Source organism: Varroa destructor, unplaced genomic scaffold, assembly GCF_002443255.2.
Source record: "Varroa destructor unplaced genomic scaffold, Vdes_3.0 BEIS01000002.1, whole genome shotgun sequence".
NCBI lineage: Eukaryota > Metazoa > Arthropoda > Arachnida > Mesostigmata > Varroidae > Varroa > Varroa destructor.
The window spans coordinates 56,600,757-56,619,320 of NW_019211455.1; the positions used below are offsets into that span (position 1 = coordinate 56,600,757).

The 18,564-nt window shown below is 39.4% G+C and overlaps 1 protein-coding gene across 9 annotated transcripts; it reads right to left on the reverse strand.

Annotated features, from left to right (window-relative positions):
* Positions 1-2,569: 2,569 nt before the first annotated feature.
* On the reverse strand, positions 2,570-17,901 carry LOC111244505 (lysine-specific demethylase 9-like). Of its 9 annotated transcripts, none has more exons than XM_086982045.1 (6): positions 16,815-17,901; positions 14,948-15,426; positions 7,876-8,509; positions 6,327-6,509; positions 4,678-5,715; positions 2,570-4,392 (listed from the first exon to the last, which is right to left on the reverse strand). In XM_086982045.1, the coding sequence occupies exons 2-6, from the start codon at positions 15,201-15,203 to the stop codon at positions 4,272-4,274; spliced, it is 2,232 nt and encodes a 743-aa protein (XP_086838171.1). In that variant the 5' UTR covers positions 15,204-15,426; positions 16,815-17,901; the 3' UTR covers positions 2,570-4,271. The 9 variants fall into 9 exon arrangements, with proteins under 9 accessions (XP_086838171.1, XP_086838170.1, XP_086838169.1 ...); XM_086982044.1 differs by having other exon boundaries at positions 16,553-17,901; XM_086982043.1 differs by having other exon boundaries at positions 14,948-15,666; positions 16,553-17,901.
* Between the last annotated feature and the right edge of the window lie 663 nt (positions 17,902-18,564).

An 18,564-nucleotide genomic window follows, 5' to 3' on the forward strand; every position in this document is an offset into this window, starting at 1 on the left:
TACCGTCGCGCCAGCCAGGGGTCACCTGGCGGGCTCTTGGATACCGCCTTGGTGGCGGGCATATTCAAACGTGCGAGGTAGCGCGAACTCCATTAATATTTGGCAAAAAGAAATTACTGTTCGTTGCTTTGTTGAATTACGCTTGTATTACTTGTATAACCATTGTAGCAATCGATAGAGCAATATACACAAGAAGGAAAACATTCTTAATAAATGACGTTCTAATTGAACGCCCTTTTTTTGCCTTTGCAGTAGCCATAATTCAGCCCTCCCACGCTCTCTGTCATCCCGAATTCGCCAGGATTGTAGGCGTTGTATTGGCATCTTATAGCATGGCTTCTGTTTTGTTCAAAAAAATTAACAATCCGAGCGCGCATGAACCTTCTGAAATATTAGTTATGATTATAAACGATTTTGTTATACTCACCAATTGCTGCAGCCTCACTACTGCCGTGTTCGAAATAAACCACAACTTGGACTTGAACTTCCCGTACCTAGCAGATATACCACCTGCTTCAAACTGAAACAACGTATTCGATCGATGAGTTATTTCATGTTACCAAAGTTTACGTCAGTTAATTTTCCATGTCTCCTAAATCTAGTTGATTGCTAAAAATGATAGTGCAAAGTGACAATTTTAATTTGTCGTGGTGATCGGCTCACTTAATTGCCTCTGTAGCTATTGAAGCCTAACGACACATAATAGTACGCCGAACAGTGATCCAGCCGATACAATCGACATCTCATTGTTGCCTATTTTGTTCTTCCTGTCTCCTATACTTAATTTTCTATGAACTAGGTACATTTCCTAGCTAATCACCAATAGTCATCTGTTCTCTTTTAGCGCCTAGAGTAGCAAACAGCTAAAATTTATGTAGAAGAAATTGTTGCCTGGATGCTACAATATTCAAAAAAATGTGCCGAGTGCGTATATGTATATGTATAAATGATAACATGCAAGAGTTTCCGTTCCCATTTTCTCCGGTTTCCGTGAGAACGCTGCCGTTTGGATCTTAGTATATATTTTACTTTACCGAACTATAAATACGACATTTTATTTTAACAAACATATGTAAGTGTGAGGTGAACATATTAAAGTTCTAACGTAATTTTTTTTATCTTCATATGTATGTTCGACAAAAAACGCACCGTAACAGTTTTTTTCTTTGTTATTCTTCATAATTTTCTTTTATTAATTTCCATTCTTTTATTACGTAATTCCTCAGATGATTGTTCACCATTTATTGTGACTTGATGAGTTACGCGTGAAAGGATTTCATACGCATGGCCACACAGAGTCCGCACTCAATACACTTTTCATCCGATACCATTGATATTACAGATAATAATAGTCTTTCATTACATAATTAATATTCTATAATCAAGAAGCTAGCCAAACCGAACATACTGCCGTGTCTATTCTTCGCATCTATCTGTTTTGTACCAATTAGGAACTAATGCAGCTGACTGATTGGTGAGCGTACATTTACAAGTATGTACTATTTTTATTACTAGGGACCAGGATTAAAGCCATAATATGATAGCAATAATAAATAAAAGCAGCAACCACAAGGAAACAATAGCGAAGGAACACCTACTCTCATGGTGGTTGTTTACCTATACACGGGACGACCAAATCAGGTGATGACCTCGCCATGGAGAAAATAAACAGACATCGACATACAGACTTTGCCCCATTGATCTTTGTGGAACTGCTAATTTTCAAATTCCGTTACCAGATTGTGGACAAGAAGATCTTTTGATGATGTAGCAGGCAAATCCTACGAGACTAATCGGCGCAGTTCGCTTTGCAACAGCCTGCGACATAACGCAGTTTATATTCGGCTTGTTTTTCGAAGTCGATCAAAGTGTAAAACGAAACCCCTAACACGTGGTCGTTAATAATTATACAAATAGATGCGATAAACTAATTTTCAAGTCCATGCCACTTCCTTGTACATAAGATAAACTTTAATTACATTGTGGCAACTTATGGAAGATGACGATGAACGTATTTAGTATGAGCTGAATAATTAAGTATAAACACGATATAGTCATCCTCAATCTTTAGGCGGACGTATTCATCCATTAATGTCATTGTTAAATTGAATCAATGATATGATAATCATGCAAGAATATTTCAAGGAATTTGCGACTCTAGCACTACGACCCATTTCTAAATACCACCATAACAGATTCACGGAGTAAATAAGATGCACAAAGAATAAAAATAAAAAGCAAAACAAAGGAAACAATATAAATTATTTTAATGATTAGGAAAATGTATATATTCAGTTAAGGTCAATCCAAGATAAGTGGTGATAAACATACAAACAAAGTACGTAAACGCTTTGCGAAATCAAAGTATACGATTTTTTCAAAATAATTGCATTATCAACAGATTTTGATCGACCTTGTTCATCATAGCTAAAACAAAAAACTGCCCGCCGGGTTACTGAGAAAAGCCAAATTAATGTATTCTCGTGTTCTTTAACGAATGGCATGCAATTTGTACCCATCCTTTTGAGGGATCTGCTATATATACTTTTTGCAGGAATGACAAATGAAGTGAATAGTAAGTCGTTATTACGAGGCTTATATTTATTATCGTTCACCTGTACATCTTGTTGTGTTTCAATTGACCCAAAATATAATGTATGTATTATTATAACAACAAGTTTCATAATAATTGTTATTCTTAGTATAATTACGATAATCAATACTCTGGTAATTTACACAACAGTAACAGATGGGAGATGTCAAGTACGGGAATATCGCTGTCGAAAAATAAAGAATATTCAAATTAAATGAGAGGGACAGCTTATAAAACTGGAGTAAAAAGTGAGCTTTTCCGGTGCAATTTTTTTGCCAACTTCAAAGTTGCCATGACAATAAGTACTCTGAATGATAATTTTTCCGTTTTGATTTGCTTGTGTCTGTCCATAATGCGTTGCAGCCAATCCTACGTAAAGCACACTGATACAAGACCTTAAAATGCAAATAATAATTATGATAATAATGACAAGTACCAGGGTACACAGGAAGTATTATGAAATAGGGATAGTGGTATACAGAAATTGCATTGCTCGTTGAGACCGAACAGAAAACAACTTAATTTCATGACAGCCAAAATCAATAACAGTAGTAAAAAATAAATAGCCCCGACAGCCCTATGAACGAATGTGGTTGTCTATTAAGTACAAGCTCTGGGATCATGAGTAGATGATCAAACCGGCGGTATTGGGTCAGCTTATGTGAATTTCGAGTGAATATTTTTCTTATTGGTTGGCAGTTGTTGTTGTAGTCCGTAACGAGTTGCAGCTATTTTAATTAACCCTTTACACATATTAACTGTTCAGATATATACCCTTATATATGTATAATGCCAAGATAAAGAAGCAAATCAAAATACATCTGCGGGGAGATTTGCATTTTTTTCTTTTCTCAATCTCAACATATTCTCGTTATTAATAATATTCTTATTTTCACTATGAGTTATAATAATAATTCATATAAATAAATTATAGCCTTCTTTTTTCGTTCGCTTTCTGTGCTCCCATCTTCCGCTAACTTATTATAGATAATTTTAAAAATTATCTTAATATATCATTATGATTATTATTTCGATTTTTGTTAAACTGTTTTCGTCCATTCACGTGCGTCTACAATAATGGTATATACAGATGCATTACAGATAACAAACTCCGGTTCGTTCCTTCCGGTGGGTATTTTTGCTCTCTTCTCTGATCCGGCTGTGCTCTTCTAGTGTGTCCGGAGAGCCAGCCTCCTGCTTAATCAGCACACATCGCACTTTTGGTTAGCGTCTATTGGATAGCTGTTCAAAGCATATCCGCCACCTTTGTGATTGCGTCTGTGCCACAGAGACGTTTCACACCTCACGCTCCAAATCTAGTATTCTGCGTTTAGCATCAGCGAAGAATTGACAAACAAAAACGGCTGTTACAACCCGCATCGTTCCATTTGCCATTCGCAACCTTATGCGCTCAACGAACCTTGTTTTCCACTTATGTCAATACTTTCCTTTACAAAACGTTGCCGTACTTCTCAAGCATGACGATGCCATAATCATTTGTACGCGCGGTTTGCCTACAATGATTTGCTGGTGTGGCTTTTACTGACGTGTCCTGGATTATCATTAATCGTTGTCAATATTCGCTCTATCGGGCAATTGGATGGTGTTGAATCATGGTGGATAGACTTCGTTAGTTGTCTATGACCGGGATAACAGATTTCTGTCATATTACTGCGCCTCAGGTTGGTAGGCTGTCTTCATCTTGAGTAGCTGTCCTTTTGGCACGCTTTGCGGCGCGATTCTCAGAGTGGTCCGTCGGTAAAGGACGCGCCATTACTCGTGTAGTGGACTTTTCGCTCCTGTAATAAGGAAAATCAATGATTGTGAAAGGATCAGCATAAAACAATATCAACAGACGAAGCAACTGTGCAAGTCTATCGAAAATATCAATTTATTTATGTGTCATTACACATAGTCTGATACACACATGGTTTTCTACAAAGTATTTTTTATGCTGCTTTTAATTAATAACCGGTATAATATCGTTATATCTGTACGTTATATTTCCACACCAAATCCAATTCAATGGATGGCATGGATTTCGATGCATTCGATAACCTATTCACAGTTTATTTGTTACTTACTCTGGATAATATTGTCGTAGTCTAACGTGCCAAGCGATACTGGCAACTGCTGTGACTGTACGAAATTGATGAATGATGTTTCGCGGCAAGAAATAAATATCGTTGTCGCACAGATTCACTCTCGCGTATCGAACGCCCTCTCTTCGCAGATGGTTTAGCTTGGCGTCTTCTACCCATTGGATACACTGAGACACCGGGGGTTCATGCAGGTCCAGCTGTAGCTTCTCGACAAGTGAAGGATAGTCGGCAGCATGAAAAGCAACCACGTCTTTCGTGACACGGTTACACCATCGTTCCCCGTTGACAGCTTTGAGTATGCCGACGGCTGCCGTTGTCATACGGTCTAGACCTTGGCCTACCTGATCCGCATGTGCACGAGTGCGGTCCTCAAAGAGGAACTCACGAGGCTCAGATAATCGTAGAGGTTGATAATGCAGGCTCTTTAGTTCTTTTCGGGCTGATTTCATCGGCGAGCCCTTGATCTCATTCATAGGCACCATCTGTTCTCCCGGCCGAACCCAAACGATGGGGCCGTCGCTACTCTGCTGAGGATCGAAGTGTTCGACTGAGAGAGAACCCCATGGCATTGTGGACTTTAGAAAGGGGCTGCGCTCAAGTAGTGATAAAAAATCTGGAAAGTATCCACCTGATTCCTCTTGCGCGGTTCCGACCACGGAGATCTGATGCAGAGGACCTGCTCGGTAGGTCCCACAGCTGTACGTTCTGTCGACAAGATCTTTGAATTCGCGCATAGTTGTCGTCTCTATATCACTATTTCTGCCAAGAATTCCACACTTGACCGCCATTGTGGGTTGGTTATCCGCAAAATACTGGACTAGGTCCGGGAGATAAGCGGCTCCGTTGTGGATGACCGAGAGTACATATTTGGCGGTTCCTTGGGGACTTTCCCGAAACGTTTCCCGAAGGTAGTCTTTGACTAACCGATGCATGTCGTCTTCGTTCAGGTGCTTGATTTCATCCAAATATAGGTGAAGAATATCAGCTCCGCCGTTGCAATGGCGTTCGCGACGAAAAAATCTGGAAAACACGTATGGCGTTAGTTAATAATCTATCATATGCGTAGTGCATGTGGTGTATCAGTGGTTTTAGAAATGGTGAAATTTGAATTTCCCTGTTAATAAAAAGTTGTGACATTGAAAGGCTTGTTTGTGGTTATCCACTTCCATTTTAGCGAATGTATTAAAGGTACTGAGTCCTAGTTGAATATTCAACAGGTAATTAATAATTATCTTTGAAAAGTGTAATCATGATCACATGCATTTGGCATCACCTCATTAACTAGAATTGACATTACAATGGAAACTGAACCATTGGACTTATTACGAATACTACATGAATTTATCATTTATTCGAGTGGCTTTTTGTTTCAGTTTCAAATCATAATCGAGTAAGCACTCGAACAATGTATGTTCATGAAACCATTCCATAACAATAGATTAATCAAAAACAGTATATTGATTGCAAGAATACGATTCTTTCCGCGTGCATTCATAGGGAGCTCTGACAAGTCTTCCTAATTTTAATCAATTTGGTTCTCTCATTCATGAGTCACCTCACATTAGATCTTAAGTCCGTTAGAGGGTTTTATGGACTTGTTAAACAATTCGCAATCTATCACGAGTGCTCACCTTCCAAATTTATAATGCTCAAATTCGACCGTCTCCGGAAATCTCGGGGTCTGAAGTCCTTTATCATTCACTCCGAGTACAAGAGTACTTGTTCGTTCACGTTTACACTGAACGCTACAGTTTCGCATCTTTGCAGTTCTACGCTTACATCGAGAACAGCGAACTCCGCCATCTCGTGAAGACCTGAAGCAAACATGTCGGCATTGAGTTCCTGTTTGGCTTTTGAATGATTGTAAAGATAGTGCTACATGGCATATTGGCTAAGCAATAATACAAAAAAAAAAGTACGCGTAACCTGTATTTAAAAGCACATATATAGTCAACGAAAGTAAAAAACCTTACCCCCTTCAACCTGCAACGTAATACTCATATAATAATTAGAAGAAATTGTACGTACTATAATGAGTGGTTACTTTCGGTAACGGTGCACAGGTGTAAAAGTTAATTTGTAACACATTTCACTAGGCATCATTGACAGCCGGTTAGATCAAATTATAAGTAGAAACATAAATGCCCATTTGTACTATTGTAATATTGCTTGTAATTCTGCTTATACTTACCGCAAAAAAGAAGTTTTTTTTTTTTTTTTTTAATGAAATCTTAGATATTTAAGGGATTTAAATTAAAATTCTATGGAAATTGACTGTCCTTTTATTTGAGTTGTTCAGAAAATCACTAATTTTCTAAAAAACGCCGAGGATGCTCTCAGATAGCGTTAAATATAAGAATAGGTACAGCCACTCTAATGACTTATATTCATTTCGTCGAAAATAGGATTTGTCCTATACAGCTAAGCTGATTCCTATTATTTATTGAGCAACTGTCTCAAGGGGTCGATTTTAGTATGTACAAAACAGTCGATTTAGGTCTTAGGCGCTGTTTTTTTCAAAGCAAGTCAGAAAATCTAGTATTTCATACTCGATCTCGTCGATAGACCAACTACAGTTGCAAATTTGTGCCTTTTTTTTCCAGACCGAAATTAGGCTGGCATAGGCGATAACTCGTTGTAATTACCAAAGGGAGAGATTTTCAAAGTCATTAGCTAAGTCTTATTTTCATAAAACTCTGCTTTTGGGTACACTTTTTCTATGTCTTCGCAATTGAAGTAAACTAGCTTGGACTGTTCAGGGAATCATCTGACAACCGTAGGCGCACACGTTTGTCTCCCGCATTCCGTCTCTCTCACATCTTTGGAAACGTTTTTAAATACGCTATACTCTTTTATAAAAAGACGCGAAGTTTTCTAAACATAGAAAAATTTGAAAATTTTCCAGTCATTTGATTGTGTCCCACAGAGGCCCTAAAATATTTTCTACTTAATTCTGTACGAGATCCCACTGCATCGCAACGGTATACGAAGTGTTGCTGTTTCAACATTAACGTTCAGGAATGTTGAACATTTTAGGAAAAGTTTCTTTAACACTTCTAAAGCGATCGCTCTTCGAAGCATTGGATCTTTAATGGAAGTAATGTTATGACAAGAAAATACATGTCCTGTAATCGGAAGTAATCATCAATTTTAACCAATGATTTTATAATAAGCACTTACCTACTATCCCTTTGTCTATTTTCGTCTTTCTGATCAGTTCTTGATCTGTCTGAGCTCCGGCGTTTATCGTTGCGATGGTCCCGATGATCGCTGTCGTGTGACTTGCCTTCGTGTCTTTTCGATTCGTGCTTTTCATCCTTCGAAGAATCTTGATTATGACGTAGGTGATGTGATGACGAGTGATGATTCCCGTGATGATGATGATGATGATGATGACCGTTGTTGCCGTGATGAGGGTAGTAACTACTGTTCGAGTTTATGTTCACGTTTACGTTACTATCCTGTTGAGATGTTTTACACACTGAGACCAGTTCTTTGACCAACGATTGCTGCGGGTCTGGTTCTGGCTGTTGTTGTTTCAGCTGCAAATTCTGTTGCGCTACTGGAGCAGCTGGTTGAAGAGAAGGTTCTGTTTTTACGCCTTGCTCGAGCTGTCCGTGGTTGCATTGGACGTTTGGTTGAGACTGTGGTTCAATTTTCGTTTCAGCACTTAGCATCTGCAGCTCCGGAAGCTTGACGTCAACTTCGATGTTGTCCATAGTAGGTTGCATCATCGAGTTAGCAGGGGATGCAATAACTTCTGTGGGAAGAAACACGCACACACATACAGACATAAAACGAAAAAGCCGACAGGCTTAATTGGCTCTGGTTAAAACTTTCAGTGCACGTTTTATTATTACTATTATATATCTGCATAAAAGCAATATGTTACAGTAATCAGTAACCATCAAAAAGGGTAACATGGTACTATATGAATTGGGAAAGCAGGTTCTTCGGGTTTGTTTTCAGTGTGTATCGTTACGACATGGAGGAAATCGATCTTCACTTGAAATCATTAAATGCGTTACAATAACAAGTTATAGTATACCATTGTAATTGTAATCACCCACACGTAGTACCCTATATGTATGTCACCTTCAGACAAATCATCTTCTTTAGAGGTTGTTGTATTAATTTTTGCAACGCATTGCAGATGTTGTATTTCGGAAATATTCGTGTGCGAAGTGCATAACAGTTTGTCCGTTTGTGAAGCTCTTTTCAAAAGAAGAAAACATATTCCTGTTAAACTATTTTTAACATTTAAACATTTTCTCGGGTCTTTGAATTACAAAATTAAAAGAACTAGTAAAAAAATATCTGGGTACATAATCATTTCTCGTCAAGCCTGGTTGGATTATTTTTGAACCGGCTTTTGTCAATCCAAACTAGATGTTCTCGCAGTAAAAAGATAGGGCGCAGTACAATAAACCAAAGGCTTACAAGTTAGAGACGTCGGAGTAAATAATATCATATTTTTCAAAATTACTTCTTAGCAGAATATGAAGCTCTTGTAAACGTGAGCAATGGTCTTGGATACAATTGAGGTCATAAGTAAAGAAAAAAAATTACTAACAGTATGCACACGACGCTTATCGTAGTCATAAGGTAAAGCAATTATCGAGCCTAAATTTTCGAAATTATTTGCGTATTCACCGGTCTAATTCAAAGATTATAATGGTGTAAAACAGATTTCAAAACTACTCAATAATGAGCCCAAGTATTAGTGAAAGGAAGCAGAAATCTTAATACATTTTGAAAGATTATGAATTTACTCTCTGTTAAGAAGCATCGGTAGAACACTGGGATTCTCCCTCGACGATTTGTTCCACTTTTCTAACGCCTTTAAGAAAGAATACGGCATTGCCTCAGAGTGCGAAATAACACAATCGAGTATGATCAGGCGTTAGATGGGAGACACTGTCAAGGGCTATTTCATATCAAATGGTCCTTGTTTCACTTCAATATTTTTTTGCTAATGTTTTCAATAAATAGCTACGCAAACTAATTTAATTTGCTTCGTAAGTAAATAATAGTACTCCGATTGTAAGCTACAGATTCAACGTAAGCTCAAATAGAGCTGGCGTTGCTTCATATTGGCCATTTGAGAAGCCAGCCATAGCACACGTTTTCGATGTACAGCTCGTCTGAACTATTGTAAGTAATGTACCGCTAGTTTGAATACGAATCGGACAAAAGGATATATGAAATAACTAGAATGTCAGCGATTGTTCTGACAATAGCAACCGGACATGTATTTATAAACAATGCAAGTTTGATTTCGTTCAAGAACAAAGCATTCAAAAATATAGCAATTTCAGCTTTGGTGAGAGCTTAACCGTGACTGAAGTAAAATATGGATAGTGATATTATATAAGTCAACTTATTTATGTAAAATGCATGCTTAATACGTGTGCTTTTTGTCGGAAGGTCCTTTTATAGAAAGACAACGTATTCCATGTATAGAGCTATAATAAGTTTACAACTTTAATGAGTAATCTCAATAGTTATTAGAACAATCAGATCATTTCTGTAGACTTATATGATTCTTTCTGAAAACAAAATGTTACTCCACCGTATAATTAATAGGTCCACAGCACAATATCAAGTCAAAAAAAAATATTTACGCTGTTGGCTAGGAAATCATTGATTTAACAATCTACCTAGCTGTCTACCTTAAATAATGAATCGCTTGTGCTACTGATATGTTTATTTTGTTTTTTGCCGAAAAGCAGACCAGATATTTTTAAAAATTATAGGTTCAATTACATTGCCTAAGCGTTCAGCAGGCTGTCGTTGTAGTGACTAGCGGCTACTGAGGTGTAGCAACAAAGTGACCTGCTGTAAGCGTTTTACATTGTCTAGACTAAAATGAGTAAGTATAGGATTAGTAGAACTGTAAAAATTGCATGCGGTATAAGACGGTAAGAACGCACAAAAAATTGTATTACAGACATGCACCTATAGGTAGCGGTATCGAATTGATAAAAAGTTACATGTTGAATAATGTGTAACCATTTGAATATTTGTAATTGGTACCTATATTTCGCTCATGCCCGAATACATACATGTATCGACGCGATCTGCGTAAAGCATTTACAAAAATACACTTCGTTTAACGAAATTAAAAGGTATCTTACTATGCATGTCGCCATAGTTTAATTTACGATATTCCGCAAGCACTTAATTCGACAAAAAATAGCTTCTTATATACTACTTATTTGCAACTAGATCTTTCCTTTAAGCGTTGAATTGTAAGTCTGTTTAAATGAATACTATTTGCTGCGTAAATTATACGCGCAATTGTTTGAACACTTAACAGAGAGCATCTAGTATCAAATCGAGTTGAGCCGAGCGTTGTTATCTCTGCTCGCCAAAACCTTATTTCCGATTTTCATAGTCGTGACCACATACTTGCTAACTGGTTATTTTCTAATCATTCATGGCCATATGCTAAAACAATTAATCAAACGTTCTGCGTGTAGTTAAGTGGGAGGGAGGTATTGTCTACAAAATCCTATGAAGTTATCTTACTAAACATATGTACGAAAACGAAATTGAGCAGACGTTTAATCTGCGAAGGTCACTGGAGGGAGTTTGTCTATTGACTACATTAATCGCAAACAGATGGCTCTTGAACTAGCCCCGCTTTAAAGAAGCACGAATTATTACAGGCTGTCTCAAATACCACAGTTTAACATACTGGATTCAGTGATATAAGCACACACATTTCGAATACGATAGCGTACTTTCTAGGTGGTTGAGCTTCGATGAGTACATAAAACCGCATTGTCAATAAACCTACGAAATAAAATAACCTCTCAACGTAATCTTAACTGGATTAGCATTGCGTGGCACTTGCATTATTCTATCTTTATGAAAAACACATCTGTCAAGTGAGCTTAGCAGCAAGCGGAAAATAGGACAGTGATCCCACAATTGCGGCAATCAGGCCGTCGTAACGGCCATAACATAGATAGATAATCAGAAAATTGAATACTGCAGTATTCAAAACTGCAGTGGAAATAGGTATGTAATAATGGATCACGTTTATTAATTGCATGAAATATTACTGACTCGTTAGATAGATCACCGAAATAGAGAGCCCAGGTTTACCCAAAAGGATCTTCGCAAAGAATTCGAGAGAGAGTAACCAATACTTTTTTTTAAAGTTAACACACTTCTTTGATCCGTCCTTTCAGGTATAGGTGAATCACTTTTTTGATTTAAAAAGTTTACTCATTAACTACATTTTGCTATTCACTTCCCATAGCAAGGAGTAAATTGGTGTACATTTTTTTGTCTGAATGTCGCTTCATTACATTTACGACGACAAAGCTGACAAACCTTTGTTCAGACAACGAAAGTATTGGTACCTTGCAAGAAGGTGGTTGTGTCTCCCGATTTGGACGATGGCAATAGTTGATTGTAATTACCACCAAACAGGGCAATTCACCTGTTTGTCCAGTTCTTCTTTTTGTACTATTTAACGCAAGCAACATACAGTGTAAAAAAAATATTCCGAGAGGTATTTATCACTCAATTTGTTCTAATTTGTCAATCCGGTTCGATAAACCCGCTCCGATCACATAAATATATCAGACGCGAAGCCTCTAAGTAGTCCTCCTGTTCTAGTAACGTTCCTTTTGTACAAGATCTGCGTGAAATGAAAGAGGTTCATTTATCCGATAATATTTGTCTCCTGGATTTCTGTCTTCTTCACATTTAGCGCCACATTGTTTCTCTTAGAGTAATCGGGCAGACAACTGAGTGAATATGGTTGTACTATTGATTTCTTAGTAAACTATTTCCCTAATGAAAAAGCCGTGTAGTTTTAATAGTAGCTTTCATAAATTCTTCTGCTCATGATGATTTCTAACAGACTTTGCAACAAGTTACATCTTTTGTTAAAAGCATTAAACTTTTTACGGTGTTATTTTTTTTTACACTTCTATTAATTGCCTATGAAACGGTAATTGAAATCGTATCGCTGATAAAGCTTATGGTTAATATAACCGAGCATACTAAATACATGATTAGAGTTTCATGCCAAGTACTACCGTGAATTCACCATTCATATAACTAACTATAACAGTGACTGCGAGGTGCTACTTACGTAAGTTAACTGAAATAACAGTGTTTTGGTGAACCACCTGTATTACGCTCGTCGTACAATAAAATATGCTAAATTAACAAAATTTAATTGCTACAAGTAATCAAATGAGTTGTTAGAATCAAGAAAAAATAAAAGCCGATTTTTTTTAACACACATTTAAAAACACTGATCCAGGTACATTTATATACTAAGTTCGAGTACGATAGAAAAAAAACAAGCGTTATTCATTTTCTATCATTATTACAACACACTTCAGGAGCATAGGTTTATGAGGATAAAACATAATACATAGCCATCACGGGCACTTCTGTTGCGTATCTTTCTTTCGCGTGGATGCCAAAAATAATTTATTTGGTATTTTTCTGAGTGTAGAATAACATACTACTGATGCCTTAAAGTCGAATCGAAATCAATGAAATCATATTGAGCTAGGAAACGACAGAAGACTATGAGGGCAAGTATTATTTTTCAGCAGACGTATTAATCTAAAAGTCACCCTTGTAAAAATTTTTAACTAATTACAATACAGTTACAATTATAACGTCTACCGTATAATTCGTCCGTGCTTACTAACCTATTAATTGCATAATAATTAATTAGTTCCTATGATACATGATAAACGGCAGCATACTAAAATGCGTGACATGATGAAGGATGTCAATCCAGTGTTAATTACATGAGGCTGTAATCCTAACGACTATGAAAGTAACATCTATGAAGAAAAACGTCATAATCAGAGAAAAGCATAACCTGTCTCAGTTATTGTGCGCTTTTCATTTTTAAGATTATCCTTGAAAGAAGGTTATTTTTTCCAAAATAATTACTACACAAAATAATTACTTGCATCTTTTTTGCTCAGGACTTAAAGACGAATTAGTTTCTCAGGGAGCTCACAATCATGCGTAACCCTCCCGGACGGAAACAAACTCTGCACACAAATCCCGTCACAGATCTTTCCATATAGGATATTTTCTAATCTGTGGTGGCATCATAGAAGCAGGCTGACTTGTAAAAAGGCCCAAAACGAAATAAGATAAAACAATCCGCATCTAACTGCCTCTCCCATAACAAAGACAGTAAACCTTTATGAGACTTTCCTTTTAAGCAGAGTAACGTATGTATATATATGTATACACATCTGTTATTTTATACCCAAATGTAATTCTGCTATATATATATATATATATATATATATATATATATATATATATATATATATATATCAGTATTCACATACGGAAGTCAGAATCGACGTAGGTATAATATGGCGTGTAGATCGTAGAAACCACGGGCAAGTATGATGTCGACTGTCAATTCAATCGCGTATGGAGATTACTGCTATTACTATTCGGGTGGCCTTCAGTCACTCTCATCTTATTTTGTAGAATGTCTATCAGCGTCGCAACAGGCACAAATGTACCAATAGCAAGCGTCACGGAATTATGCGTCTTATTTCACCGCAGTTTAATTCAGACTGCAGCCGCGTGTCGACTTGTCCCATGCGTCTATGTGTATATGAATCCCTTGTGTCCAGTAACGTCGCAATTACGCCAAGTCGTACTATTTTATTGTATGCAGATGCTGTTATATATACACGTATACAATAATAGGCATGTGCCAATATGGCCTTCACCCACAATTTTAGACAGAAACTCTTATACTGATATATTCTTAGGATGCTTTCATTGTTATGACCATGTAAATAAATGAAGACGCCAACGTTGCTACTTCTGTCATTACTATTATAGATGTCACACTAGTTCGTAATGTCACTTCAGTCAATACGAGGATGATTTTAATGATTTCTGAACGTCTGCCTATTAAAACTCTTAGTTCGTCATCTAACAACTGTACTCATGTAACTTCAGAGGCATTTTTCGACAAACGAAGGTCTATGTTATGCAGAGGCAGCTCCTTCTTTCTTGAGAACTGCTCAAGAATTTCGGACATTTGCTCGGTAAAAGCTAGGCGTAATAAAAGTAACTTTACAAAAAAAAAGTTACAAAGAAAAACTAAAAATTATCAGCCCTCCTTTTCCTCGTTTGGATTTACTTCTTGCTCGTTTATTTATTACTTCTTGTCTGAATGTGTTTATTATTTGCTCATTTATATTTATCATTGTTTGAAGCAACTACTTACGAGAAAGGTGTTCTACGACGTTCAGACTATCCGAATATGCGTTTAACGAATGCGAATGCTGTACAGATGCCGTTGTTACAGTGGGAATCAGTCCCGTGGCGCCGACAGCTCCAGTTGAATTTGTTTGCGCCGGTGGAACTGACACAACTCCATTACCGCCGCCACCACCTGCTCCGACTCCAGCCCCAGTTGTTCCATTGCCGCAGAGGATCATCTCTCTCGCCTCGGAACTCAATTTTTGTTCCATTTCGCCCATCGTCCCCAATTTACTGAACTAATCATCGGCAGCACTGAGCCCCAGTCCGGTCGAGAAAGTGCGCGCGATATCGATTCATCGTCCCCAATGCAATGAAGATGACGATGAGTTTCTGCATCCGATAAGGTAACTGTACATAATAAATAGTGTATACAATTTGCTTCGGTTGTGATGAGTAGAGACGTAATGGCGTGACGCTTGCAGAACAGGTTGGCAGAATGGGCTGACACAAGAACAAGGGTGACTTTAAACGATTAGTATCGGGGTCTTGCTTAAGTGCGAAAATCTTGTTCTCTTTTCGTTTGCTTTTACAGCGACGCCGAGCTATTAGATAGGCATAGAGACACACAGGAAATCCCGCGCGTTTGTGACGCCAGACGAAAAAGGCGTTTACCAATGTTACGGGTGGGGCACGAATCTTTTACGTTGGCTCTATGGATGAATAAGGTACTGAGGCTACACCCTTCGAAAACAAAGAAGGTGATCGTATTTTTATTCTCTTTCGATCCGGTTCTGTATTGACAATTTTACAGTAGTTCTCATTTAACTATTAATAAATACACACGAAAGTATAGGAGTAAGAAACGCTTAAAATGTCAGAACATGGCAAGAGGGTTATCACGGAGAAATACAGTTACCCTTCGATAATGGTTTGAACATATACATACACACACACACACACACACACACACACACACACTCACACAGACGGTTATAACGAATGAATTAAGGGTACGGATCACCAGATTATAAGAATTACGTAGCGAAACAAAAAGTGCTGTTCCCCAGCATAAAACTTCACTTCGTTTATTCGCTTTTCACAAAACCACTTACGATGAGCCGAGGTGTACACAGTATGTCTCTAAAAATGACGACTACTACAGAAGGTTCGGTATTTAAACCACGCAACGTTTCGGAGCTGTTGGTTATTGTGTTGTTCAGCGCATTTTTACTATTGACAATCGTCACTTTCAAGTTGAGATACAGTTCCTGTCGCTATCAGTGTTGATTCAGTTTTTATTGCGGTTTGCTCGCTGAAAGGCGTATTGCCCAGGTGCAGTGAGCGATGCAGTGCGAGATTCTTGGGTTTCTTTTCGACACACCTAAATATCCCTCAGCCACACTTCAGCCCTTATGTGTCAAAAAAAAAGCTAGAGCAACGCAAATGCGTGAGTAACATGGACCCGCACGCACATAGACACTTACGTTACATTTGATACGATCTCCGGTTAAGTAAACAACACCGTTGCGTAGATAATTTAGGATGGTATATCAGGTGTACACACTCCCGATTTATCGAGACTGCATCATTTTGCTAATGATAAATAACGCTGGATAGTTAATAGTACCTGTGTCGCGATTCATCGAGAGCGAACAGTATTACGGTCAGGTTAGATAATAATATTATGATAGATGGACACAACTGATCGGCGAGCTTCTTAACGCATCCGAAAACGGATTATTTCTCGTTCACAATTGCGACGCGAGCCGCTTGGCCGCACCGGCACAAACAACAACAACAACAACACCAACAACAAGCGCTAATTTTTCGAGGCTACAACCGACATCTAAGCAGTTTGCTTTCTCTGTATTTTCATACGGATTACACACCAACATCATCAAGCCACCTTCACACCGCGGTCGTTTCACAGCGCTATTCACCCAGCCGCTGCTATATACTCATCATCATCATCAACAACACCATCATCGCCATCAGCAGCAGTAGCATTACAATCATCATCATCATTGTCGTAGTCGTCATCATCGGCGGCGGCGGCGGCGGCGGCGGCGGCGGCGGTGGTGGTGGCGGCAGCAGCAGCAGCCCAACATAAGCGACCGTCACCTACCACAGCTCACACCCGTAGTGAGCAACGTTTCTGTTTCCGAAGCCGCCAGGCCGTTCACAATCCGATCCAGAACAACTACGACGACGGCGGCGGCGGCGGCTCTAGCAGCAGCAGCAGCAGCAGCAACAGCAGAACTCTCCAACAAACAAACACAACGGTACGTAGTCAACACTACCGCCAGCTGCTGCTGCAACAGCTATTCAACCAGAAGATAAAACAGGATACAGCTCAGCCAGCAGCGCGGGGAGAAAGCGGCCAGCAAGCCAGTTCAACCCAGTCGTTGCTAGCAAGTCACGCACACGTAACACATAGTCACTAGTTTTCCACCATCAGCACAACTAATAATAATAGTATTGGTTGGCCCACAACACCGTGCTGCTGCCTGCTGCTATTGTTAGTGAAGAATACAGCATTACAGGCCGCTCCCGCTGCTGCTGCTGCGGCGGTAGCAGCAGTAGCGGTAAGACGACGACCTGCGACGACGACGACGACGACGACGATGACGACGACGACGACGGCGACGGCGGCGGCGGCGACGACAGTCAGCCGCTATAGTCACGACGTTGGTCCACTCCGCTGCGGCTGTTGCCGAAGAGATCAACCAGTGAAAGAGAAGATCAGCCTACCCTCCAACTGGCCGCACACGCCACAGGCAACCGATCTACTGTAAGAGCGAGCGGATGAGCGAATCGCAACTGCTGCCACTGCTCTTGCTGGACATGGAGGCGCTGGTGGTCGGCGGCGCTGACCAAGCGGCAGCTGTTTACTGCAGTAGAGTACTCTAGCGGCTCCGACGGCGGCGGCGGCGGCAGCAGAAGAAACAGCAGAAAGAGCAAACCCAGAACAACGCAGGGCGGCAATAGCTACAACCGCCGGCGGGTGGACCCAACAAATGCGCACATACACACACAGAAACAGGCACTTTGAGCACGCTCACAGGGGGCGGGCATGTCTATACACGCGCAGGCCTATACACACACCAGCAACTCGGCGGAAGAGAAGTCCGAGCGCAATCAGTTGTGGAAAGGACGGTTGGCGGGTCAAGGGTAAGGGAAGGGGCAAGCAGACCAACCGTCATGGCGGAGAGAGCGCGGACGAGTAGCCAATTAACTGTTTCCCAAAGTAGAGTAGCAACCATACAAGCAGTTGGCTAACGCGCTATCTAATTTGCACCATAATAAACGATGAGGACGACGAAAAAGTAGCGAGGGAGGAGGTGAAAAGGCACTGCCGCCGGTGAAGCGGGCGGCGCCATGCGTTCGAGAACAGCAAAAGGTAGCAAAAAGAACAATGTTAGCAGACGACAATTATCGAATCAGGTGCATAGCTGGTTATATCTGTGCGTGTAACAGGATGGCATTTTGTCGTCTGCTGCGACGGGGACGCACTGGCCCCCGCCATAACAAAGTCGAAAATTTTACCCAATTAAATCGATTTAAGTATCATTGCTGGTAAAAGTGCTAATAGCAACAGTGCTATTGACGCTATGCTAGGCAATGTTGGGGTCTGCAGTT